The sequence below is a fragment of the Suncus etruscus genome, chromosome 2 (genome assembly GCF_024139225.1).
Source record: "Suncus etruscus isolate mSunEtr1 chromosome 2, mSunEtr1.pri.cur, whole genome shotgun sequence".
Taxonomy (NCBI): domain Eukaryota; kingdom Metazoa; phylum Chordata; class Mammalia; order Eulipotyphla; family Soricidae; genus Suncus; species Suncus etruscus.
In genome coordinates, this window is record NC_064849.1 from 153476997 (window position 1) to 153502858 (window position 25862).

Genomic DNA, 25862 nt, shown 5'->3' on the forward strand with positions numbered 1-25862 from the left:
ATGTTGAAGTTGAAATAAGTATTTTTTAAAATGTAAAGACTTCTCAAAGTCTATGGAAAGAAGAACATTTCCTTTATTAGTTCTATTCACTCTTTTTTTTTTTTTTTTTTTTTTTTTGGTTTTTTGGGCCACACCCAGCAGTGCTCAAGGGTTACTCCTGGCTGTCTGCTCAGAAATAGCTCCTGGCAGGCACGGGGGACCATATGGGACACCGGGATTCGAACCAACCACTTTTGGTCCTGGATCGGCTGCTTGCAAGGCAAACGCTGCTGTGCTATCTCTCCGGGCAAACGCTGCTGTGCTATCTCTCCGGGCCCCTATTCACTCTTTTGTTCCTTAAATTTCTCATTGCCTTTAAGTATACTGTAGTTGCCTAATAAATTCCTACTGCCAGGAATACCATAATTAACTAGAAAATTCAATGCCAGTTTTGAAGTATATTGCTGTATTTGTTTGTTTTAGATTTGTCTTGTTTTTATCATTGTCTGATCTTATTTTTACCATAGGTCTGATTTTTAGATCTGAAGTTACACTTGTATTTTTAGTCAAGTGAGGACTGTCATCCATTCACCATTCAAACAGAACCTTCAGGGATATTATCCATCTTGTAGCATGTTAACTTATTCATATTTAGCCAAGAACATCATTTCCATATTTCTACTTAAATGTTTCTACTTCACACATCTTTTTATTGACTAGTAACATTGTAGATAATTTTTGTATATAATTTACCTAATTTTTCATCTAGTCAATTATTCTGGATAAACTTGATACTAGTCATTTTTCGTTTAGTTTCATTGAGGAACTTAAGCTTTTTTTCCTACGTCCAGCTACTTAGAAAACCTAGTAGTTTTCAGGAAGCTTCATATTATAAACCAAATGTCGTATGTTGTTTTAAATCTCATATGACAATTCTGTGGGTAGGAGATGAGGTATGCTTCTCTTTCTGCTTTTGTTTACCTAATTTAAAAAAAAATTAAGTGACAATTCAGTTAGGCCTGGCTAATCTCTTATTCCTGTAGACTGCCTTTACTCTTAGAGTGGACCAGTACTTTTTATGGTTGTGTCTTTTAGAAACATCCCAAAGGTCTTAGCAAGAGGTCTTGCAAGAAAAAGTTTGAGTTTTATGTTTTAGAGTTGAATGGTCCCAGATCAAACTAGAAAGGCTTTTCAAGACTTACTTTGTTGAGCTGGGTTGTTTTCTTTGTTTACTTCATATGCTTCTGTTCTTAAAGCCAGCTTGGTAGGAATTATAATGAACAAAAGATTTATATCTAGTCAGAATGCATAGCACATGTTCTTCTGAGGAAAAGTGGAAGAAAATCTGGTATAAAATTCCATAAAATACCAAGTGCATATTTTAATGGGACCAACTGAATCAGTTTTGTAAGAACTTCATTTTTTTAGCTTGACTTTTTCTCTAGGAATAGTTGTTTCAAGTGCCCATGGTAATACAACAGGGAGGATATTTGTATGATTGTGTCAAATATAAATTACGCATTTCTAGGACCATGGATAACGATTAATAAAGACTGATCTCAAATTCCAGACTCTGGGCATAGTCATTATAATAGTAGTTGGGGGTTTAAAACATATATGCTCAGGGATTACTCCTGATTCTATGCTCAAGGATCATTCCTAGTGGGGCTCAGGGAATTAAATGAGTTTCTAGAGATCAAACTCAGTTGGCCAAGTGCAAAGCAAGCACCTTGTCTACCCTACTATCACTCTGGCCCCTCTTGATCAATTTTCAATCATTTAATGGGTGACTGAATATAATTTTAGTTTATATTTTACCAATGTATTGTGTTCAGATGGTGAATTTTTAGTAAGTCTTCACTGTTTACCTGTGCATATCTTCGAAGGATTCTTTTTTCCCTCTCTCTTGTTCACGTTCCACTTTCCCATGTGGTTTTAGAAGACTTTTTCCCAATCACTTGAGGAACAATACGGCCTTTTCCGAGTTGTTGCTTTGAACATAATTGATTCAGTTTTGCCTTTTGCTGCCTACGGAACAAAACACGTTGTTACCTCATCTGGGTTTGACTGTTGAACTCAGGAGACAAGACTAGGGATGTAAATTCACTGTGTAGGATATAGCTGTCTTCTCAGTTGCTGAGCTTGCAGCCTGGATTCCTGGCATCAGGGGACCTGGAATCTCCAGTGCTCATAATTGGCTTAACTCCATTCACTGAACACGTTTCACTATGTAGGCATGATTATAATGTATACAATGTAGGTCATAAAAATAAGCCAGTAGCTTAAAAAAGATAAGAAGTCCTGGGTATAAAGGAAAAATTTCTGGTGTTGTACTTACTGAAGGAGAATGTGTTGTCTTGGATGGTAGTTTTCTTTGAATCGATGAACAATTTCTGTCTCACCTCAACTTTCTTACATAAGTCCCCTGTTATTGAGTATGCCTCAGTACGCTGTATTCAGCACCTGGCACTGTGATAAATATTAAAAGAGTAAAGTCTAGTTTTGTCTTTCAGAAGCAAGAGAAGAGAGCAAGTGGTTTAGAATTAAATGGGCAGATGTTTATAAATTGCTTAATGTGACCCAAAATAATTCATTCTGGAAAAGGGCATCAGTACTGTTGCTACTGTATGTAGCTACTGTATGTATGGAAGTGATTTGTTGAACTCTGTAGAAGCTAAAAGAAAAGTAGAAGCAGAACTTCTTTCCTAAAAAAATCTACTGCCCCCCTGCACTTCTCAGCTGCACTAATCTTGGCAGTGTTCATGCCATCCTGATTGTATCCTTCATTATAAATACATAATGTTTCCTTTCAGGTTTCTATATATGTTGTGCCAGAAAAGATTGGTCAGGTTCACCATGCCTTGGAAACAACTGTAAAACTTCTTGAGTTTTATGAGAACTACTTTGAAATTGAGTATCCACTTAAGAAATTGGGTAAGAGTCATGCAGCATCTTATTTTCATTTCTGTCATAACCTAGATTCATTTTATATTGCTTTTAGAAGAATTTTTTACCAGAGATTTGTTTGTTTGTTTGTTTTTGGGTCACACCCAGCAGCCTTCAGGGGTTACTCCTGCCTATGTGCTCAGAAATCACTCCTGGCAGGCTCTGAGGACCATATGGGATGCCGGGATTTGAACCACCATCCTTCTACATGCGAGGCAAACACCTTACTTCCATGCTATCACTCCGGCCCCCCAGAGATATTTTTAAAAGAACCTTTGCTGTTAACATATGATTAATAATAACATGCGGCATTTCTAATTGTTCAGATGATGTTATGTAGAGTCCATGAATGTGCTTGAATGTTAAGCTTAAAGACACTTGGTTGTATAAGGGACTCCTGTGTGAGAATTTGCTTAGGGCTTGTCTGGAGTTGGATCAGTTCTGTCTTTCTAAGATTATTCCTGATACCAAGAAAACCAGAGACACAGATCTCAGAAAGGCAAAATGATTCCATGCTGATCAATGTGAAGCTGTTATTTTAGGTAACAGAGCTGACTATTAGATAAAAGATTTTTGCTCTGTCTTCCTTGCTGAAGAAAGATTAATTTTTAATAAGGGAATTTGGTGTTTCTTGCAAAGGGATGGACTTGTGTAAGGGTATGATCAGGCCTACTGAAGCTACTGGGAAGATAAAGAGCACACAGGCTTTCTGTTAAGAAGAAGATATGAATTCTCTCCCTTTTCTTTCTTGTTACCTACAGACCTAGTGGCTATTCCAGACTTTGAAGCAGGAGCAATGGAAAATTGGGGTTTACTAACCTTCCGAGAAGAAACACTTCTGTGTGACAATAATACTTCTTCAGTGGCTGATAAAAAACTCATCACAAAAATCATTGCTCACGAGCTGGCCCATCAGGTATTGGCAATCAAGTCTGCTACTCTCCTACCTGTAAGATCAACTATGATATAAAATAGGCTATATTATTAGAATAGATTTAGATGCTCATAAAAAAGTGCACTTTTATTATAGAATCTGAAATACCTTGTTTTCCTACTATTACAAGATTTTTTTTTGTTGTTGTTGTTGTTTTTTTTGGGGGGGCCACACCCGGCAGTGCTCAGGGGTTACTCCTGGCTGTCTACTCAGAAATAGCTCCTGGCAGGCACGGGGGACCATATGGGACACCGGGATTCGAACCAACCACCTTTGGTTCTGGATAGGCTGCTTGCAAGGCAAACGCTGCTGTGCTATCTCTCCGGGCCCTATTACAAGATTTTTGTATAAATTTAATTTTCATATGAAAAGTCCATTTAGTGTTTAAGATTTTATCATTTTACAAAGCATGGTCCTGTCTGCCACCTCACTCTTTCACAATTACTCTGAGGTAGGAGTCAGTCACATTCGCAGATGTGGGAGCTCAGACTCAACTTGGTGCATGGCACAGCTGAGATGTTTGGGACAGACCTTGAGGAGCCCTATGGTAGTCAGACACCTTCTCTTCCTCTCAGTTACTGCCTCTCAAAGATGCCAGCTGCCAAGTGGCAGTGTGCAGGGATGTTTTTCCTTCCATTGCACTCCCTTCTCATGAAATTTGGGCTATAGTTGTCAGGACTAGACCAATTTCTTTATCTTTGCTCCAACTGGCTCTCCAACTGGATCTTAGTTTGGAAAGGGGAACATTTAAGATAAAGGTGAGCTTGCAGTTTGTCATGTGATATGGAGAACAGAAGAAGGAAAATCACACAGGTATATCAGTATACAATTTCAGCAGCACCTCGTGTCTCCTGCCTTCAACATGCGGCTAGTCAAAGTTGTCTAGGCCTGGTGTTGTGATAAGGAAGGGTCACACAGCCTCAGCAACTATCCAGAGTCATCTCTAGCACCTGACAGGAGACAAAACCAGCTGGTATAGGGAGTGCATGCGAAGTCCCTAACTAGATGCTGCACCAGGGGAACTTGAGGTATTTCCTGCCGTCACTTACTTTCGGTGTCATCCTTCAAGAGTTGGGAAATCTGGGGCTGGAGCAATAGCACAGCATGGAGGCTATTTGCCTTGTACACGACCAGCTTGGATTTGATCCCTGGCATTCCAGAAGACCCTCCCTGGGCCTACAAAGAGTAATTTCTGATTGCAGAGCCAGGAATAACCCCTGAGTGCTGCTGGGTGTGGCCTGTAACCAAAAAGAAAAGGAAAGTAGATAAAACATAAACTGTTACATTTTGTTAAGTGCTTGCCATCCCTCTTGCTTGTCATCGCATTCAATTTAGTAAGATATTAAAGTTTTTATTTTACTTTTAAAGTAAACTTTATGAAACTCATAATAATCATGCTATATTTTTAAGATATTATAATCCAATAGTAAGGAATTTATCTGAGAGTTCAATTCCTAAAAAGTTTTGAAAAAATAAATATCGGGGCTGAAATATTAGTACCATAAATAGGGTGCTTGCCTTGCATGCAGCACTTAAATTCACCCTTAGGGTATTCCCTCAGTTCCCTCAGTAGTAACCCCAGATTGCAGAACCAGGAGTAAATTCTGAGTATGGCCAGGTATGGTCTGATAACTAAACAAAAAATTCAGTTGATAATCATTTGCTTTCTCCACCCCCCCACCCCAATAGTGGTTTGGTAATTTGGTAACGATGCAGTGGTGGAATGACCTGTGGCTAAATGAAGGTTTTGCTACTTTTATGGAGTATTTCTCCTTGGAAAAAATATTTAAAGAACTCTCCAGTGTAAGTATAGTGTTTGTTTGGTCCTCTGTGCATGCTGGGAAGTGGGGTATAGAGTCAGATCTTATCTACTATTTATTTTTATATCATTTGGATTACTAAGACTGTATCTTGAAAGATTCAATAAATTTTATATCAATCTAAATCTTGAGATTTTTCAGTGGAAATTATACTTTTATTTACCAATGTATTTCACTGAAGGCTAAAATTCACACTTAACAGTAAGATTAAATTTTATTGTGCTATGTTTACTTTTAAAGAATTAGCCCTCCTGCTCAAATAAGTAAACTAAATCTTTTGTGCAAAACAAAACTTTTGTATATAAAGAGAAACAAATAAAGATATTATATCAGAATGCTCTGTTATCACTATGATCTTTTTATGAACCGATTTCTGGATTTATACATGCAGAGAATCTGCCTTTCTAGGTGCAAGTCACATTTGTTCCTTTCTCAAAGACTTGAAATATATTGTTACAGCAGGCATCATGATGTGCTCTTTGTATTAACTACTCTCAGAATAGCCTTTTTGACCCAAGAGCCACTGGGACAGATAACACCCAGTCATGTCAGCCATAGTTGGGAAAACAGAAGACTTCCTTCAGTCTCAGATCAATGACTTCCTGAAACTTTTTGAATCCTTGATCCACAATCTTTTATAGGGAACTTTTATATAAGACTTAATAAATTCAGGTGGAGAATGAATTCATTTTTAGCAAGACTACTGAGGCTCTTTAAATCGGTTTGCTATTTGTTTAAGGAATGAGATATACAGTTTCACCACTTGGTGGTGCCCAGAATGTTTGAAACGTCCAGATGTATTTAAGGGAACTCATCTACTGAACTCAAAAGAATTTTTAAAAGTTTTATTTTAAATGAACCTCAGTTCAATTAAATGATCTGAGGAAATGTTTCTGATCTTAATTGAAAAGTTCTACTATATATGACAAATTAGCTTAAGGACTAGGTTTTGGTTATGTTTTAATTTAAGGTTTGTTTTTCATTTTTGATTCTGGTAAATCACACCCGGGGCCTCATATATGAAAGGCATATACTTTACCATTAAGGAGTATTCCTGGCACAAGGTTTTATTTTTTCATATACTAGTCTATATTCAAATATTCATCATGAATATTCAGGTTTGACATTTGATTGCTTCAGTGAAATATTCTTAATGCATCCTTATGTTGTTATTTAGGCAGTGCTCTTTTTTCATATTGCTAGAAGTCATAAATTTTATTTTTTTAATTTAAGAATATACATAAGTTACACAATCTTTCCTACATTTACCTTTTCAAAAACATGGATTCTGAGGTTTAGTGTAGCTTCTTTATTAATAATGAAAAATAGTGACTAGTTTAATTTATGTGATCCTATACTTAACCTTTGAAACTATTCTGTGTTTCCTGACCTGTTTTCTTTCTCTCAAGTATGAAGATTTCTTAGATGCTCGATTCAAAACCATGAAGAAAGATTCCTTGAATTCATCTCATCCACTTTCATCATCTGTCCGCTCTTCAGAGCAGATTGAAGAAATGTTTGATTCTCTTTCCTATTTTAAGGTACTGCTGTTGCATAAAAGGACTGGGTGAATTTCAAATAAATTTTGTATGTGAGGATGCTGCATTATTTAGATCATTTTAAAGACTAAATTATTATTTTCAGATTCTTTGTTAGATTTTAAAGTGTTCGCTTCTATAGCTCTTAGTCTTAATTTTGTGGGGTTTATTTTTTTGGGGGGGGGGCATACCCGTTGGCACTCAGGGGTTACCCCTGGCTTTGTGTTTAGATATCACTCCTGGCAGGCTCAGGGGACCATAGGGGATGCTGGGAAGTGAACCCGGGTCTGTCCTGGGTCTGCTGCATGCAAGGCAAATGCCCTACTGCTGTGCTATCATTCTGGCCCCTAATTTTGAGGGGCTTTTTTCATTTGTCTTTCACTTGAAAGTTCTTTGGTATTCTGGGAAGATTTTGTTTAAATATATTTATAAAATTTTTCTCACTTACTAGATCTAGATGTAGTCTCTATCAAGGGATAAAGTCTAAGCAAGCACATAACTCTGTTATTCAGAACTGAGTCATGTTTCAAAGCCAGAATTGCCCAAATAAACAAGCAGAAAGAAATTATAAGTCTTGGAATTTAGGAATCAGAGCAATAGTATAGCAGGTAGGACACTTGCCTTCCATGTCACCAACCCTGGTTCAATCCCCAGCATCTTTTATGGTCCCCTGAGCCTACCAGGATGATTCATGAGCATAAAGTCAGGAGTAAGCCCTACGCACCACTACTAGGTGTGGCCTTAAAAAAAAAACTTGAAATGTAGATTAATGAAGGTTATGAACATGAACTCCAGATTTAGGGTGAAGCAAGACCAAAAATCTAGAAACTGGCTATCCGAGAGTGGAAGAATGGACTATCAGTGATTCTTCTGTTTGTGTTGGGGAGCAATATTACTGTACGTTTGTCTTCTTACTCTGGCTGTTAGATGAACTCAGTCATAAATCGAGTTCCTGTGCTGTACCAAGAAAAAAAAATACAGGAACAGTGTGAGACATAGTCCTCCTCAGCCAGGTGGTCGGGACTCAGGAAGCACTAAGCAGTTACCTTGCACCAAGTAATGTGTTTTCATTTGAGATGGTGAGAATTCTTTGGGGGAAAATGGGAATTGAATGGAAGTATGTCTGTAACAAGATTAGAAGTAAAGAGCAATGAGCAGAGTAAAGAAAGACAAGAATGGGTGCGGGCCAGGGACATGGCTTACAAAGAGAACCCACAAATTCTTATGCAGTCTGAGTCTAAGACATAGTACTGAAACATCACAAGGTGGGGGAATGGAGAGTGGATGAACCAGTGAGGTCTCAGAGAAAAATTTAGGAAGATAAATAGACAAGGAATCTTTTTTTTCAGAGAGTGGCAAATGTCCCATTGTATTGAGAAAAGCAGGCTGAATATATTATAAGAATTGTATGCAAGGAGGAAGTACCAGGTTGGGAAATGTACCTGATATTTTATTTTGTCTTTTTAATTTTTATACTAATTCTGATGTAGATTATCTTGTGAGAGTTCATTCATTTGGCAAATTCTTATACCAACCAAGCATTTGACATTGTCCTAGGTGCTGGGGGTGGATACATTTGGGACAAGAAAACATTCCTGACATGGTGGCGCATCCAGTTCACAGAATATGAATGAATGAAGGAATGAATGAATGGATGTGTGCAATGCAATGAGTGAATGAATAAGTATTGTTTTAGGTGATAAGTGTTGACATTAAAATAAAACATGTTAAAGGAATCAGCAACAAAAGAAATGTCATTTTATGTAAAATGATTGATGAAGACCATTGACTATTCAAACACCATCTTGACAAGGCAGAGAAAAGATGATTCACAAGAGGAAATATTCACTGTTTAGTGCATGTGTGCAAAAGAGTAAGTCTGAAATGGCTGTCCTTAGAAGGACCAAGGCTAACCCTTGGCTGCTATCTACGAGCATGGATTTTGAGAGTTCCAACCATTCCATATTAGGGAAATCTCACTGCTTGAACTGTTTGCTCAAACAAGGTGATTTATGCTAAACAGCTGTTTTTCTTCCAAGAATCTGGGTTTTTGGTATGTGCTAGTCAGAAGATACCTCCATGTCTGACCCCCAATAAAAATCCTAGATGTAGAGTTTTTAATGGACTTCACTGGTAAACAATGTTTTATTATCATAACTTATTGCTGCGGCATTAAGTGTAGGCTCCAGGGGGAGAGAATTCTTGATTTTTGGCAGTACCTAGTTATCCTAGGTACCTTTTCCCTTAACTAGTTTTGCTGTATAACCTTCCACCATAATAAATCATCATGGTTTATTGATTATAGCATAGTTATATCCTGTTTTCCTCACACATCCTCAAATATGAGTGTTGCCTTTGGGACCCCCCCCCCACACACACACACACACAACTTTCATAGGAGATTGTTTGACATGTTCAAGCACCACCAAGAAGCTACTTATCTGGATTACAGTGGGAGGGGAAGTGGTACATGAAGATTATGGGGCCCCAGTCATTGCTGGGTGGAGCAGGACATGATAGGACCTTGATGTTCTCAGCAGCATGAAAAGCCATAGTCTAGATGAGCTAGCATTCAGGTACCTCTAGATTAAGTGTGAGAGGTGTGTGACCATGGGTGCCCAGGAGAGGCTGCCCAGAGTCTACTAGGCCTGAGGAGTCAGTGGCCAGGGGTTTGAGGCATTTCAATTGCAGAGCAAGGTGGCCTTATGGGAAGATGGCTCCTATGCAGCTGCAGAGAGTGAGCAGGCACAGGGAGCATGGCAGGCACTGAAGCTCCCCTCTCAGAGGCTCCAGGCTTCCTGTACATCAGGGGTCTCAAACTCAATTTACCTGGGGGCCACAGGAGGCAAAGTTGGGGTGATCCTTGAGTGCAAAGTCAGTAGTAAGCCTTGAACATTGGGGGGTATGACCCAAACAACTAAAACAAAACAAAAAAAGATTCCTCTAGGGCAGGGCCACAAAATGTTGTATGGAGGGCTGCAAACGGCCCGCGGGCTGTGAGTTTGAGACCCATGCGTGTACACAGTTTGAAGTCTGAATATATATTTTTGCTAGCATTCAGTTGTGGATGGATAGAAGTAAGGCCTTAGAAGCAAAACATTTGATAGGGGAAAGCCTTGCAAGTCACCCAACCCCTGGCATTTCAGCCGCTTTTCAAAGTAAAGTCATTTTTGCCTATAATCTGGAGACAGAGATGCCATGGCCAAAGGAGGAAGAAGCCCTCACCAGTGCCTGCCAGCTGTTCAGGCCCACTTTTACCTTTGATGTGGCCTCTTGTTCCAGAGCTAGAAACACAAGGGCCATAGGACCAGGGTACTAGGCTGGGTTCACCTTCCCTGGACCCCCAGGATAAAGCCTTATACATTCCCAGTTGCAATCTATTGCTCTTCAATATAGCAAGGGCACTTCATCTTCACTCCATCCACCTTTTCCCCTTCAGCCTCTGCTGTGAAACACTGACCATTCCTCAGGAGTTCAGGATGCTTCCCATACAGGTTCTTAAAACCTTTTTTGCTTAGAAGAAAATACAAGGGGCTAGAGAGATAGCATGGAGGTAAGACATTTGCCTTGCATGCAGAAGGTCTGTGGTTCTAATCCCGGCATTCCATATGGTCCCCCAGCCTTCCAGGAACAATTTCTGAGCATAGAGCCAGGAATAACCCCTGAGGGCCGCCAGGTGTGACCCCTTCCCCCCCCCCCCCCAAAAAAAAACCAAAAAAAAAACCCAAAAAAGAAGAAAATACAAGTGTTCCTTCTTCTGCCATATTTGCCTGGTATCCCACAACATATTTTAGAGGACTTCAAAAATCAAAAGAAAATGTTCCCAATTTTTTTCTTATTAACTTAAGTCTATTATCTTGACTGCATGTGCTAGCATAAGCTGAGTGACCATTTCAAAAGCAAGTCACACTCTTACACCCTAATGGGCCTACACATGTAATAGAAGATGGCACATTCAGTCACATCCATAGCAGGACAAGCCTGGAAGGAGACAGCAGTAGAAGCACCTGTGCAGTCTGCCTTAGAAAGTCTTTGGAACCATAAGCCTAATGATGCTCACTCGAACCAGAATAGGAGTAGAAAAGAGTCTCTGTAGACAGCGGATGAGAGGAAGCTGGTGGGAAATCCAGACAGAAACCATCTTACAAACAGTACAGGGACTGAGGAGAAAAATAGAAAAAAACAATGGTATTCAAAAGTGGAATGGAAAATATTTTTTAAAAAATCCATGAGCTTGAAAATAAAGCAGTGAAAATCCAAATATACTAGCAAAAAGACATGGAAATAACAAAAATAATCTAAATCCATGTGGGGGCAGTCAAATTTACATAGCAGGGGTTCCAGGAAGAGAGAGAAAGAAATGGGGCAGAAATATTATTTGCAGGAGAATTAGTCAAGAGCTTTCCCAAGCTGTGTAGTTCCTGTGGCTTAGTTGCCCCTGTTAGTGGGTAGTAACTGAGCCAGAGGCTGCAGAATATGTTGGCTCTTAGTCAGATTACCAAGAGGACATAAATGTTTCATTGCTGCCAGTTTGAAAATAATATTCCCATGAAATAAAGGGTGGTGGGAATCCCAGTGCTTGTAGAAGGTGGGGTGCTGATGCTCTCCTGTCAGAACCACATGATTCCTACTGTCAGTGGAGCCCTCAATCAGCCAAGTGCAGCTGCATTGCCCAAGAAACTGAATTGACTTTATCATCTCAGCAACCAGTGATTCAGTGTATGAATAGTCTCAAGTTCTTTGCATATCAATATTTATTGACTTGTGCCCAGCTATCACCGGTAAAGCTTTACCATGAAAAAAAAAATTTCCCAAACTGACAAAAGAATTAGAACCTTAGATTCAGGTAGCTCATCATTCCAAACAAAATAAAGTCAAAATAAATGCATACCAAGATGCGTCATACTTACAATGGACAAAAATCAAAGAGACTCCTAAAAGTAGCGAAGGAAAGCACATGGTACTCTAGAAGGCTATCAGCATATTTCTTCATAGAAACTCAACAGCCCAGAAAGGAGTAGTGCAGTTCTTAAAAAGTGATGAGGAGAAAGTTCTCCAGCCAAAAGTACTCTCCCACCTAGGTCATCCCTCAGATGTGAAGGAGGAATAGGGAGCTTCTCAGACAAACAATTCTTGAGAGGAATTCATCAACACCAAACCAGCCCTGCAATAAATGCTCAAAGGACTTCTATAAAATTTAGGCAAAAAAAAAAAAAAGCCCTACTTGGAAGTGATGAAGATGGGTGAGAGGAGGAGGTTAATGATGAAGCCTCTTATTTGTGGGTTTACCGATTCCTCAGTTCTGTTGAGTGTAGGGAATTTTCAATTTTATTTTATGTTCTATATTTATGTTTTTGGGCCACACCTGGTGGTGCTGAGGACTTACTCTTGGCAGGCTGGAGGAACATCTGGGATCCCAGGATTGAACCCAGATGGGCTATGTGCAAGGTGATCCTACCAACCATACTGTTGCGTCAGCCCTGAATTTTCAATTTTAGACAATGCATTTTCCAATTCTAATCTATCTGGGCCAGGTATGTGAATTCAGTCTTAGGAACCTATGTAAGTCCTTGTAAGTGCAGAAGATGATAAACCATCGGGGCTCTCAAAAGTGTCTGTGCTAGTTACTGCCCTTCATTCCAGTTTTGTACATGTCTTTCATGTACATGAAGTCTTTCATGAACATGTAGGTCCGTGGGTTCTGTCAAAGTATCAGTACTCCTGACCTTCCTACACACACACATGATTTAATTAATACAAATGGCAGTGCTGGTATCACATGTTAAAATGAGGATTGTGGGGGACAAGAGGATAGCACAGTGGTCGGGCCTTGTGTGCAGCCGACCCAGGAAAGATCCAGATTTGATCCCTGACATCCTATATGTTCTCCTGAACCGTCCCTGAGCGATTTCTGAGCACAGAGCCAGGAGTAACCCCTGAGCACTGCTGGGTGTGGCCCAAAACCAAACAAACAAAAAATGAGAATTGTGACCTAGATTTTCTTGTTAATGTTGTTAATGCTGCAGTGATTTAGTGATGCTGAAGAGAAGAGGAGGTGTTGGGATGAAAAATGAGAGCTTAATTTATAGAAATGACACTGAAGTGATAGTAGCAGACATTAAGTTGTTCCATGTATCTCTTTATTTTGATGAGTTAACTCTGCTCCGTTTTTATCAGACGAGAAATCCATTCAAACTTAGTTTTGTGTCCACTCTAGTGTAGATACTGTTTTTATCATGGTTGAGTTTTTCACTGTTTTCCCACTAACAAATATTTAAGAGGACAAACTACATATGTCTCTGGAGCAAATGCAGAAAGTGATTTCAAGTGAAGATGAAAAACTGAGATGTCCGTGTAAAACCAGGGAAGGCTTCATAGAGGTGGTAGTTTCAGTGTGTGTCTCTGAATACAGTGAGATCTCTGTAGCACTTGTGATTCTGAGTTAATGATGTCTCTGTGTTGCCCACACATTTACTGATTCCAAATGTGATGAAAGGACACTGAAAGACAGATGTGGTACAAAACTGGAATTAAGGGCAGAAACTAGCACAGACACTTTTTTTATTTAAACACCTTGATTACATACATGATTGTGTTTGGGTTTCAGTCATGTAAAGAACACCACCCATCACCAGTGCAACATTCCCATAACCAATGTCCCAAGTCTCTCTCCTCCCCACCCAACCCCCGCCTGTACTCTAAACAGGCTCTCCATTTCCCTCATACATTCTCATTATTAGGACAGCTCAAAATGTAGTTATTTCTCTAACTAAACTCATCACTCTTTGTGGTGAGCTTCCTGAGGTGAGCTGGAACTTCCAGCTCTTTTCTCTTTTGTGTCTGAAAATTATTATTGCAAGAATGTCTTTCATTTTTCTTAAAACCCATAGATGAGTGAGACCATTCTGCGTTTTTCTCTCTCTCTCTGACTTATTTCACTCAGCATAATAGATTCCGTGTACATCCATGTATAGGAAAATTTCATGACTTCATCTCTCCTGACAGCTGCATAATATTCCATTGTGTATATATACCACAGTTTCTTTAGCCATTCATCTGTTCAAGGGCATCTTGGTTGTTTCCAGAGTCTAGCACAGACACTTTTGAGAGCCCCGATGGTTTATCATCATCTGCACAGAATTCCCATGTCTGTCAATTCAGTTAGTCCATTGGACCATTGTGGGTTGAGATGATACTGCCACCAAAATTTGAACATTTTTTCTAACATCTATTTATAAACACAAGATTTTTTTAACTCTGACGTTGAAACAGTGGTAGACCACACAAAATGGTCTTTAGAATCCATGCACATAGAATCCGTGCACTGAGAATCTGCTTCATTAATTTCTTTACAAATCACTTCAAATAGTTTTGAATTTTTCCCATGTCTAGTTTTAGATATATCAGTTATATATGTGTGAATGTATAGTTTAGAATATGTAAATACTACATTCTGTGGAATATACAAATGCTGCATTTTTAATTTTAGGTTCTTAATTCTGTGGCTATAACATTCTCATATTTTTCTTTCTCATTTTATTTTTGGAAACAGGGAGCTTCTCTTTTGTTAATGCTGAAAACTTACCTGAGCGAAGATATATTTCAACATACAATTATTCTGTACTTGCATAATCATAGCTATGCATCCATACAGAGCGATGATTTGTGGGATAGTTTTAATGAGGTAAGTGACCTGGCTATTTTTTATTGCCTAAATTATGGAAAGTTCTTCTATTTTTATTTGTTAAACTTTTGTAAATAAGTCATGGTGCCAAAGACAGTTAATACGGCACAGAATTAAAATCTAGGAAATGGGAATACCAGTCACTGAAAACATTTGTATGACCTTGGATGACTTTGATTCTGTATCTTCAGCTTTATTTCTACTCTAATAAACTTGTATTTTCTGAATTCATCCATTAGTGAATTTGGGGTTTTTTTTTCACTCTTGAGTATCTTTCTCTTTCCCTTTTCTTATGCTTCTGCATTCTTTCCATCTCCTGCTTGTAATTTTAGTTCTTCTCTCTCCCCATGAGTTCTGCTCTTGGTAACGATGTTCCTTTAGCATTGATGCTCTGTCACAAACTGACTGTTGTTAACTGTGAACTGCCCTTGTGCATCTTTCTGCAGTCTAGATTGTGGTGTGCCTTCATATGTTCTAATAAATAGGCTGATCTGTAGCATGTATAAAGTCAGCGTGGTGAATGTTTGCCAACTTCATAAACTTTTAAGCATTTGGGTTTGCTACCTTGCACTAGACAAATGATTCTCGGAGTTTTGGGAGATCACAGATATATTTGAAAATTTCATGAAATTTCTGCACATATTTTAGGAAATAACCCAATCACATAAATGCCACAGAACACATATGGTGGCCTAGTTTTATGGGCCCTGGTGTTACACACCCTGCCCTGGGTCTCTCTTTTGCATATTTTCTGCTTCCCAGTCTAATTGGAAGTCTGCATTTTTCTAGCAGTTGATCCTTTGCCTAGGAAGATGCATCTTTTTTTTTTTTTTTACCCCACGACTTCTTTTTAAGAAAAGGCGGGTTCGGAGAGATAGCATGGAGGTAAGGTGTTTGCCTTTCATGCAGAAGGACGATGGTTCGAATCCCAGCGTCCCATATGGTCCCCAGAGCCTGCCAGGGGCGATTTCTGAGCACAGAGCCAGGAGAAACCCCTGAGCGCTGCCAGGTGTGACCCAAAAACCAAAAAAAAAAAAAAAGAAAAGGCAGGAATCATTCATCATTGACAATTTCCTGATCCTTGTTGTTCCTGTTTTAGTGATTTAGTTGAAAGCTATGTTATGACTTTGTTCTCTATGTATTTTCTCCTGATATTTAGAATATATTTCTGCCTTCCTTGCTATCTTTTTTTTATCAGAGTGTTTTCTTACCCTAGTCTAGGGGGATTTGGGGGCGTCACACCCAGTAGCGCTCAGGAGCGCTCTGGCTGTACACTCGGAAATAGCTCCTGGCAGGCTCAGGGGACCATATAGGATGCCTTCTGCATGCAAGGCAAACACCCTACCTCTATGCTATCTCTTCGACCTCCGACCCTAGTCTAGTTTTTAACTAGACTTAAGTATCCCCTCAACATATGCACTAGGATTTGGTTTCATTGGCTTCCAAAGGTGCAGAACCACCTTGCTTAGAGGCCAGCTTGTTAGTTTCATAACATCTTGTCCAGAGACAAGGTAAGAGCTGTGAAAAATAGAAGAGTGACATCACAATGAGCAGAGGAGGATGTGCCATGCCCCATGTTTTCTTGCTCTTAAAGAAGACCTTGCACAGTGCAGCGAGGAACTACCAAGTGGAAATATTTTAACATTCAATTGTTTTATTTGCTTGTGACTCAAATCGATGTGCAATCGACAAAAATAATTAAATCTTGAATTTCAGCCACCCTCTTTGTAGAGATAGTTGTTTAAGAATTGTGGTTTGGGGCCGGAGAGATAGCACAGCAGTAGCATGTTTGCCTTACACATGGCCAACCCAGAAGACAGTGGTTCAATTCTCAGCATCCCATATGGGCTCCTGAGCCTGCCAGGGGTGATTTCTGAGTGCAGAGCTAGTAGTAACCCCTGAGTGTTGCCGTGTGGTCCAAAAGCAAACAAAAAAAAAAAAAAAAGAATTGTGGTTTGATCATTGATTCCAGATGGCTCAAAGACAATGAGCTGTTGAAGGTCTGTGACCCGCAACATTGAAATATAGATTTTATAGATAAGTTCCTTTCCTTTATTTTCGGAAAAGAAGAGTGTGACTATTCCAAGGTTCAGTAGTGTTCTCCAAAGAAATTTAAAATCACTGCACTCTTCCGTGTGTGTGTGTGTGTGTGTGTGTGTGTGTGTGTGTGTGTGTGTTTAGCATTTCCACATTGTTAGTTTTTTGCTGAGAGCATTTGAAGTTCAGCCTCTGAAAGCAGAGGTCCTAGGGAACAGGGAGAAACTCCACTGATCCACAGAGATGGGTGCAGTTCATTTGATTCTAGACTTTGAATAATCATGTAGTAACATGAAGAAACACCCACACCTGCCTAGGGACAGAAATTAAGCCCCCCCCCCCCCAAGGCTTTTCTCTTCAGTTCTTACTTCTTACTTTAATCTATTCCAGGTTACTTGATTCTTATAATAGCTCATTCATTCATTTAGTTTAAAAACTGAAAATTCAGCTCAGTTTGATGCCTTTTTTAATCTTAGTAAATGTTGTCTTCATTGCATTTTTTTGTTTTGTTTTGTTTTTGGTTCACACCCGGCAGTGCTTAAGGGTTACTCCTGGCTCTATGCTCAGAAATCGCTTCTGGTGGGTTCGGGGACCATATGGGATGCCAAGATTCGAACCACCATCCTTCTGTATGCAAGGCAAACAAACGCCCTTTTCTCCAGCCTTTCATTGCATTTTTTAGGGAAAGACAGAAGAGTGCAGACAAGTCACACTATAAAGTTTTTTAGATGTTGTTTGTTTATATTATATATTATATAAATCTTTTTTTTTCAGATCACAAATAAAACACTGGATGTAAAGAAAATGATGAAAACATGGACTCTGCAAAAAGGCTTTCCTTTAGTGACTGTTCAGAGAAAAGGAAAAGAACTTCATGTACAACAAGAAAGGTTCTTTTTGAATATGAAACCTGACGCTCAGCCTTCAGATGCAAGGTACATATCCTCTTTCCCTGCTTTTCTTTTTGCATCCTCATATTAAAATTTCTCAATGTTTTAAATCCCAAGTTCCATGAAACCTAATATGATTGTCTCTTTCTGAGAACAACTTGAAAATGTTCACCTCCTTACCTGCCAAGGCAACAAATTCTGATAAAAAAATGCTGGAAGGAATAATGATCTTCCAATACATTCTTTTTACAGCTATCTGTGGCATATTCCACTATCCTATGTCACTGGAGGAAGAAATTATTCGGATGATCGATTGGTGTCATTACTGGACAAGAAATCAGGTTTGACTATAATACTTCTGTATTAAGAAATTGGAAACATCTGACCAAGCAGCGGAAGCACACTCCCTGGACGGTTTTATGCGTCACCTCTTCATATTGTGGTGACTATAAAGCTTAACTGTGCATCGTGCACAAAATTAGTCTCAGTCCTGAAAAAGTATAAAAAGTGGCATTGAATGTGCTTAAAGTTTCCTCTAGATTAAATAGCAAATGTTGCATTTTGGCATCCACGGCCTCAGAGTAAGAAACAGTAGGAGTATCATGGTTTCTAAAATTATGCTCTGCTGTCTGTTTTCACAGAGAGTAGGCTTGTACAACTGTATTTTAACAAGCACCCTGGATGACTCTTCGGCAGGTTGATTCATGGCCTTGATTTATAGTTCCTAATTATTACAAAATGTACTGCAGACATAGTGTACATTTTTTTGGTAATGAGAAAATGGGGCCAGAAGTTGTGATAACAAAGAAGGGGATAATAAAATGTAAAGATCATATATGGTGACCACAGAGTTATAAAAAGCAATTGAAATGTAGTTTATGGCCATCTGTTATATACCATTATGATCCTACACCATGTATCATCTTAATTTACACTCTGAAAGAACCCGAGGCTCTCCATTCAGCAAGAGCCCTTAGTGATTCTCAGGTTGATGACAAGTTTCTTCCTTTCATTTAGATCTGTTGCTCAAGCCCATATTTCTGAGAAATAGAGAAGTAGAGCTATGTAGTTATGGGAACAGATTTTGGAGCCAGATTGCCAGATTCTGTTGGGTAATTTGGAGGTTACACAAATGACTTCGGGCTTCATTTCCTCAGTTATAGAATGTTATAGAATGCAAATGGTAATCTTACTTACCATTTTCATTATGGAGTCAGGGTAGAGAGTAAATGTGTTTATTTGTACTGAAGCCCCCAGAGCAATTTCCAGTACACATTATATGCTATACTATTAGCTATTGTTATAAAACAATTTTTAGACATTATGTAAAATCTGAAAAATGGAGAGCAGATCTTATTTCTGTTATAACTATTCTGATGGATAGGACATTCTAGTTATTCTTCTCAGTATTTTATTACTTGGTTGAAACCATGTATGCACATGTAATTTTCGTGTCTTGCCTGCTTTCTTAACCTGCCTTGCTAACCTTGCCTGCATATATAGTAATTTGCATAATCTTAAAACCGGATGCTTGGTTTATGTGGTCTCTATAAAGAGAAAAGAGTCTCATTAAAATGCTGATTTGATCCCTGACACTCTATAGTTTTCCAACCATTACCAAGTGCAGTTTTGTAATAAAAAATTGTGGGGTCTTAAGCATTGTTTCTTTTTAGTTTTGGTTTTGCTTTGGGGCTTCATGGGTAATACTCAGGAATTATTGCTGGCCATGCTTAGGGGATTCTAGAGATCGAACCTGGGTTGGCTGCATAAAAGGCAAACTCCTTACCTACTTACTGTACTTCAGTCCTAAGCATTATTTTTATGAATGAACATTTTCCTAGCACTATCTCTCCCCCCAAAAAGACTTTTGCTTTATGATTTAATACATATGTCCTGCCATTACTAACCATCGATAATGCCAATTGAAATACATGCATTTGTTACAGTTCAGAGTGTTAGAATAATTTAATTATTTAAAACCCTGAGAATAGTTGATGATGCCGTTATGTCTTTGATTAATGTAGTTTAAAATTAGAGAAATGAGAAATTGGCACCATTTTCTGATGAAAATAAGACTCCATACTTTAAAGTGAGTTTGGAAGGATATCCGACCTCAGCAAAAAATCAATAACCCCCATATCTCTACTTGAAAGGGCTTTGTAATGGAATTTTACAAGGTTTTTCATAATATAACATTTTTTGGTGATATTAGTAATAATTGGATGACAAGACATCTGCTTTAGTCCTCCTTTGTTTTTTAACTCACTTTTTATGTGTTAATTTTCCCCCTTTTAGTCCCACACACAGTGCTCAATCCCTTTCCCTGCTCTAGCCTTTTATTTATAAACTCTTACCTGGTACACTGCACAGAAGTGGTTTCAATGTTTCTACTCAGACATGCCATTAATACTCTTTTTACTATAGACTGGCCCTCCAATGGTCTCAGGGACAGTGAACTGGTGGCCCCTGTTTAAAAAGTTTGAGGACCCCCTGATTTAGATATAGAAGTATAGAATATGATTATGCCCTTCACAGAAGACATTTGCCCCATTGTGGAATTGTCTTGAATTTGTATTTACTGTTTCTTCTCCTAGAAAAACACTCCTGTTCTCAGCCTTCTGCACCCTGATTTATTTACATTCCTGCTTGGGATTTTATTCCACCAATGACTGGCTCCAGGAAACCTTCCTCCATTCCACAATGGGGCAAATGTCTTCTGTGAAGGGCATAATCATATTCTATACCTCTATATCTAAATCAGGGGGTCCTCAAAGTTTTTAAACAGGGGGCCAGTTCACTGTCCCTGAGACCGTTGGAGGGCCAGCCAGTCTATAGTAAAAACAAAAACTAGGAACAAATTCCTATGTATACTGCATATATCTTATTTTGAAGTCAAGAAACAAAACGGGAACAATACTGTATGTGGCCCACGGGCTGTAGTGTGAGGACCACTGATACGCGTTTTTATCTGTAACTTCCTATCTTAGCTCTTCCCCTCTCTGCAGGTAGAGATCTTGGCTCTTTGCATCATCACTGTGAATCTGGTACTTGGTAGAAATGAACGAACCCATAATAATGAAATGAGTGAGTTTCCAAATTTATTGCAAACAGTTTTAGGGAAAGATCCTTCAGAACCTGATAAAATGCTTTCTACCTTGGGTTTCCCTTTATTGAAATATCCTTTTGAAAAGGAATATTTGAAAAGCACACAAAATAATTGGTTAATCTAATACTGGAGTATGTCACTAAATATTTCTTCTGTGTCATTATTTCCCGTTGCTGTGGATACTCTTCGAATTCCTGCCAGTTATGGAATTCGAAGAACTTACACTGAGAATTTGCATGGAAAATGTTCTTTGAGAGGAATGTTCGACTTTGTAGACAGAAAGGTCTTCAGTTCCTAGTGATCCAACGGAGAATCAAACCAGCTGTAGTAAGATACACAACAGAATAGGCTTATTATATGCTTGAGGGTTTGGGTGCAGTCCTGTGCCAGACTATGTTGGCGATTTGTTAGATCTTTATTTTCATCTGTTCTAATGCCAGGATTTTTTTTGCGGGGGACTGTTTGGTTGTTTTTGTTTCTAATTTAGTCACAACGAAAATTACAAAGTTATTCATGTTTCAGATTTAGGAATACAATGTTTCAACACCAATCTCTTCACTTGTGTCCAATTCCCTCCACCAAATGCGTCCCCCACTCCCATTTTTCTTCCCACCTACCAGTCTGTTTCTGTTTTATTTTCTTAAAAAAAAAAAAAAAGTTTTGTGCTGTGATTTACAGTACCATTGCTGATAGAATTTCTTTTTTTTTTTTTTTTTTTTTTGCTTTTTTTGGGTCACACCTGGCATTGCTCAGGGGTTACTCCTGGCTGTCTGCTCAGAAATAGCTCCTGGCAGGCTCAGGGGACCATATGGGACACCGGATTTCGAACCAACCACCTTTGGTCCTGGATCGGCTGCTTGCAAGGCAAACGCAGCTGTGCTATCTCTCCGGGCCCGCTGATAGAATTTCATACATAACACTTTACCACCTTTCAGCACCACCTCCTCCATCCAGTTGAGTGCTTTTCTCCACCATGGTTGTCGCCCTCTCCCTGTCCTATCCCTAGACCCCTCAAGTGGGATTGCCAGGATATTCCAGATTAGTTCACTAATTCTCTCAAATATCAGAGAGACTTTGTGTTTAACATCTTTGTCATTTTTATCCACCTACATGAATTTTAAATAGTATTTATGCATTAGAAGGGTTAAAAAGTGCCACTTTGAGGTCAGAGTGATAATATAGCAAGTAAGATGTTTGCCTTAGCTGACCGGGTCTTACCCCAGCATCCCATATGGTCCCCCAAGCCTGCCAAGAGGAATTGCTGAATGCAGAGCCAGGAGTTACTACTGGGTATGGGTGTGGCCACAAAGCAAAACAAAACAAACAAAAAATGTAAAAATATTTTCTCCCTTCTCTTGCTTCCTTTCCCTTTATTACTTCCTTTTCCCTCTCTTCCTCATCTACACCTTCAGACATAAGCCCTTTATTAAAAAAAAAATGTATTAAATGTTACTTGAGATGTCATTTTCTAAATGGATATTTATTATTCTTATAATACTTATGCTAAAATACCTTTAAAGGAAAAGATACATTATGACATTGAAATATAATTGAGGAATAAAGAAAGGACGGGTCATATTCTTAAGATCTCTCTTATATGACATTCTTTGATCTTGTCTTTTCTCTTTGAGTAAAATATGGAAGAAACGAGCTATTAGAGAATGGAATGCACTGAAACGAAAAGCATGCATTTCAACTGTACATATCGTGTTTGCTGAGCCTCTAAGACAAACTTCCCAGAGAATGTTGTAGCTTTGTAGTAAAAACATGTTTTTTGTTTCTGTGCTTTAATGTCTATGAAACAGTAGCTGATTTTTCATAACTCACTGACAAAGGCTTTTTTAAAACCACTATTAGATTACTTCATCTGGGCTTCTGCCATTTCAGATTGGAGTTGCTCACTCTTTCTTACTGCTCAATGGACTGTGAAAATCGAACTGTTAATCTGTTAATGATTATAAGAAATTAAAAACAGACTCAAGTTGCTTCATCCATGTTTGAACTGCAGGATAGAGTTACTTCCCTTGTGTCCAATGCTTTTTTTTTTTGGGGGGGGGATTAGATTACTGTGGTTTTTAAGCTCTGCATTCTAGATCATTGGAATACCTGAGAGACATTAGTGGGGAAACACTTTATGCGATAACCCCCCCCCCCAATACTCTTGGCTGCAATGCTTTGTCTTCTGTCAACAAGATGAGAGTTCTACTTTCATGTACTCTTCCAGCTCTTCCCTAGCTTACTACCATCTAGTCATGGCTGATTTACTATGTGGCAAATTGCTCATTAGCATTTGAATATCTTTTATATTTATCCAATGGGGATATTGCCATATTTATCATTCCATTTCCTTTTGTGAGGGAGAAAGGGGATATTTGAAGTTTCTCTAGTCCTTCTTCCTCGGTTCTGTTTTGATGAAAGCTCTGTGGGAAATTGAATTATTTTTGTATTAGCTTATGATAAAGCCTGCTCCATTAGGAATGGAATTGTTAGAAATGGCTCCATTTGAACAGCTACTGTTGCTATCACAAAATATTTCTTTGAACTCTGCTCTGCTCGAGAGATGGAGAATAATAAAACCCGATTAAAGTTGCTGGTTCAGCAATAACTTAGAAATTAATGTAGATTTTTTTTTCTTGAAGGGCGGTATCACAGGGATCAAATGGAAGACCCCACATGTGTAAGGCATGCGTTCAACCACTGAACCACATGCCTGACACAGTGTGGAATTTTTTAATGAAAAAAATAATGGTTATCTGATATGTCATGCTTAGGCTCTTTTCTTCTGCAGCATCTTTTACAGTTTCAGTTTTTCTCTTTCATCTTTTTAATCTCTTCCAGTTTCTGTAGAATTGGAGGTATCATAGGAATCTAGTAAGGGGGCAGAGAAATCATTCTGAAGATGGTGTCATAGGCTTTTTGCATGCAGGGAACCCCAACTTCCATCCCTGGAACTATCTAGTCCCATGTCTCTCCACCATCACCACTGGGTATGGCCAAAAAAGAAACAGAAAAACAGAATCTGATACATGTTAACAATTTATGCCTTTCAAATTGCCAAACCTTCAGGTAGAAAGGGATATTAATGTGTTTCTAAAGTATGTATGAAACAACTTCAGCACAGAATGATGACAGTGAAAAATTTGAAATTTTAAAAATGATTGGCCTTAAAATAGAATTATTGAAGGTATTTGAACACTGCATATGAAGCTAATGGGAAAAAACTGGTAAATAAAAGAAAGGATAGGATAAATATGTATGTGTCTATCACTGTGAAATAGCAAATCAGTAAGAATGTGTAGAAAACTTGGCAGGATATATTTGTATCAGTAATGCATACTTGAGTTCAGGCTGTTTTTCTTTCTTTTTTTGGGGGGGTTGGGGTTTTTTGGGTCACACCTGCCAGTGCTCAGGGGTTACTCCTGGCTCTACGCTCAGAAATCTCTACTGGCAGGCTCAGAGGACCATATGGGATGCTGGGGTTCGAACCACTGACTTTATGCATGCAAGGCAAACACTTTACCTCCATGCTTTCTCTCTAGCCCCTTCTTTCTTTTTTTTTTTTCTTTTTTTTTGGGGGGGGGGGGAGTTGGTGTTTGGGCCACACCTGGTGATGCTCAGGGGTTACTCCTGGATGTGCGCTCAGAAATCGCCCCTGGCTCAGGGGACCATATGGGATGCTGGGGGAATTGAACTGCAGTCTGTCCTAGGTTAGTGCAGGCAAGGCAGACACCTTACTGCTTGCGCCACCTCTCTGGCCCCCAGGCTGTTTTTCTTAACAATTTTTTTTCCTGGTTTTGGGACCATGCTCAGCAATGCTCAGTATGCTGGTCTGTGCTCAGGGATCACTCCTATTTGGGCTCTGAGATTAAATCAGGTTGGTCACATGTAAGGCAAACACTCTGGTCTCGATATCCTTTCTTTCATAGATTGAAAATTTTCTATTTTTGACTTTAGAATGGGAAGACTGCATCATAAAAATCTACAAACCTTATTTAAATTTGGTTTGAATTGATTTACCATGACATAGATCTATTCCATTCATGCCTTCAGCAAGTGATTTTAAGTACTTATTAGTAACATTATTCTAGGGATGAAGGGATTAGCAGTGAACAGAACTGCAAACTTTTGGAATTTACATAGTCTAATTAGTGGTAAGCCTTCAGACACTTAGAAGCATTCCCTGAACTGTTAAAGAAAAATCTCTTTGCCTTTGTTTTCAGCTTGTTTGGAAGCATTTCTGTTTGAGCCAGAGAGATGTTACAGCAAGTAGAGCTCTCTTGCCTTGCATGTGTCCAATCTAGGATCCATCCCTGGCACTCTATCTGGTCTGCTGAGCCCAGCCAGGAGTGATCCCTGGGCACAGAGTCATTAGTCAGCCCAGAGCATCCCTAGGTGTTCCCCCTACCCCCCCAGAAAAACAAAACAAAACAAAACAAGAACTTGTATTCTTGTTCCTTTGTGGTCATTGTTTCTTTGACAGGTGTCACACGCACATACACCTGACTTGGTCATGGAGTATTCTCCACCACAGTGCTTGTGGAAGCTGCGTGTATTGGAGGGCCTTGTAAAGCTATTTATTCCAGTACCTACTGAGGACTTAATTTATCGCTAATATTATTTTGCTGACTTTGGATCACTGGATTTTTGTAAATCATTTTGTTTTATGAAAGGCCAAGTGCCTTACCCACTGCCTATTTCTCCGACCCTTGTCATTGATTTTGTCCTTAGCTTTGCAAAAATGATAAAGGACAGAGGAAGAAGTGGAGTCCACATTCTGTGGTCCTTTTATCTTCCCTATTGCCGGAGCAGCACACTTCTCCCTCTTCACCTCCAGCCCCAGAAAGCAGCACCTGGAAGCAGCTCTGCCCTAAGCCAGCCTGTAAACTCTCTCCTAGCCTCCAGCTCCAGTCCCTCTTCTCCTATCTTTT

The 25862-nt window shown here is 39.0% G+C and overlaps 1 protein-coding gene across 1 annotated transcript in view; it reads left to right on the forward strand.

Annotated features, from left to right (window-relative positions):
• The window catches only part of LNPEP (leucyl and cystinyl aminopeptidase), a 101125-nt gene that overhangs the window by 60717 nt on the left and 14546 nt on the right, over positions 1 to 25862 (forward strand). The window contains exons 5-11 of the mRNA XM_049769115.1: positions 2793 to 2913; positions 3687 to 3841; positions 5549 to 5662; positions 7089 to 7220; positions 14770 to 14901; positions 17713 to 17873; positions 18081 to 18169. Of these exons, the coding sequence (XP_049625072.1) occupies positions 2793 to 2913; positions 3687 to 3841; positions 5549 to 5662; positions 7089 to 7220; positions 14770 to 14901; positions 17713 to 17873; positions 18081 to 18169 (904 nt within the window). The remainder of the gene's footprint in view (positions 1 to 2792; positions 2914 to 3686; positions 3842 to 5548; positions 5663 to 7088; positions 7221 to 14769; positions 14902 to 17712; positions 17874 to 18080; positions 18170 to 25862) is intronic.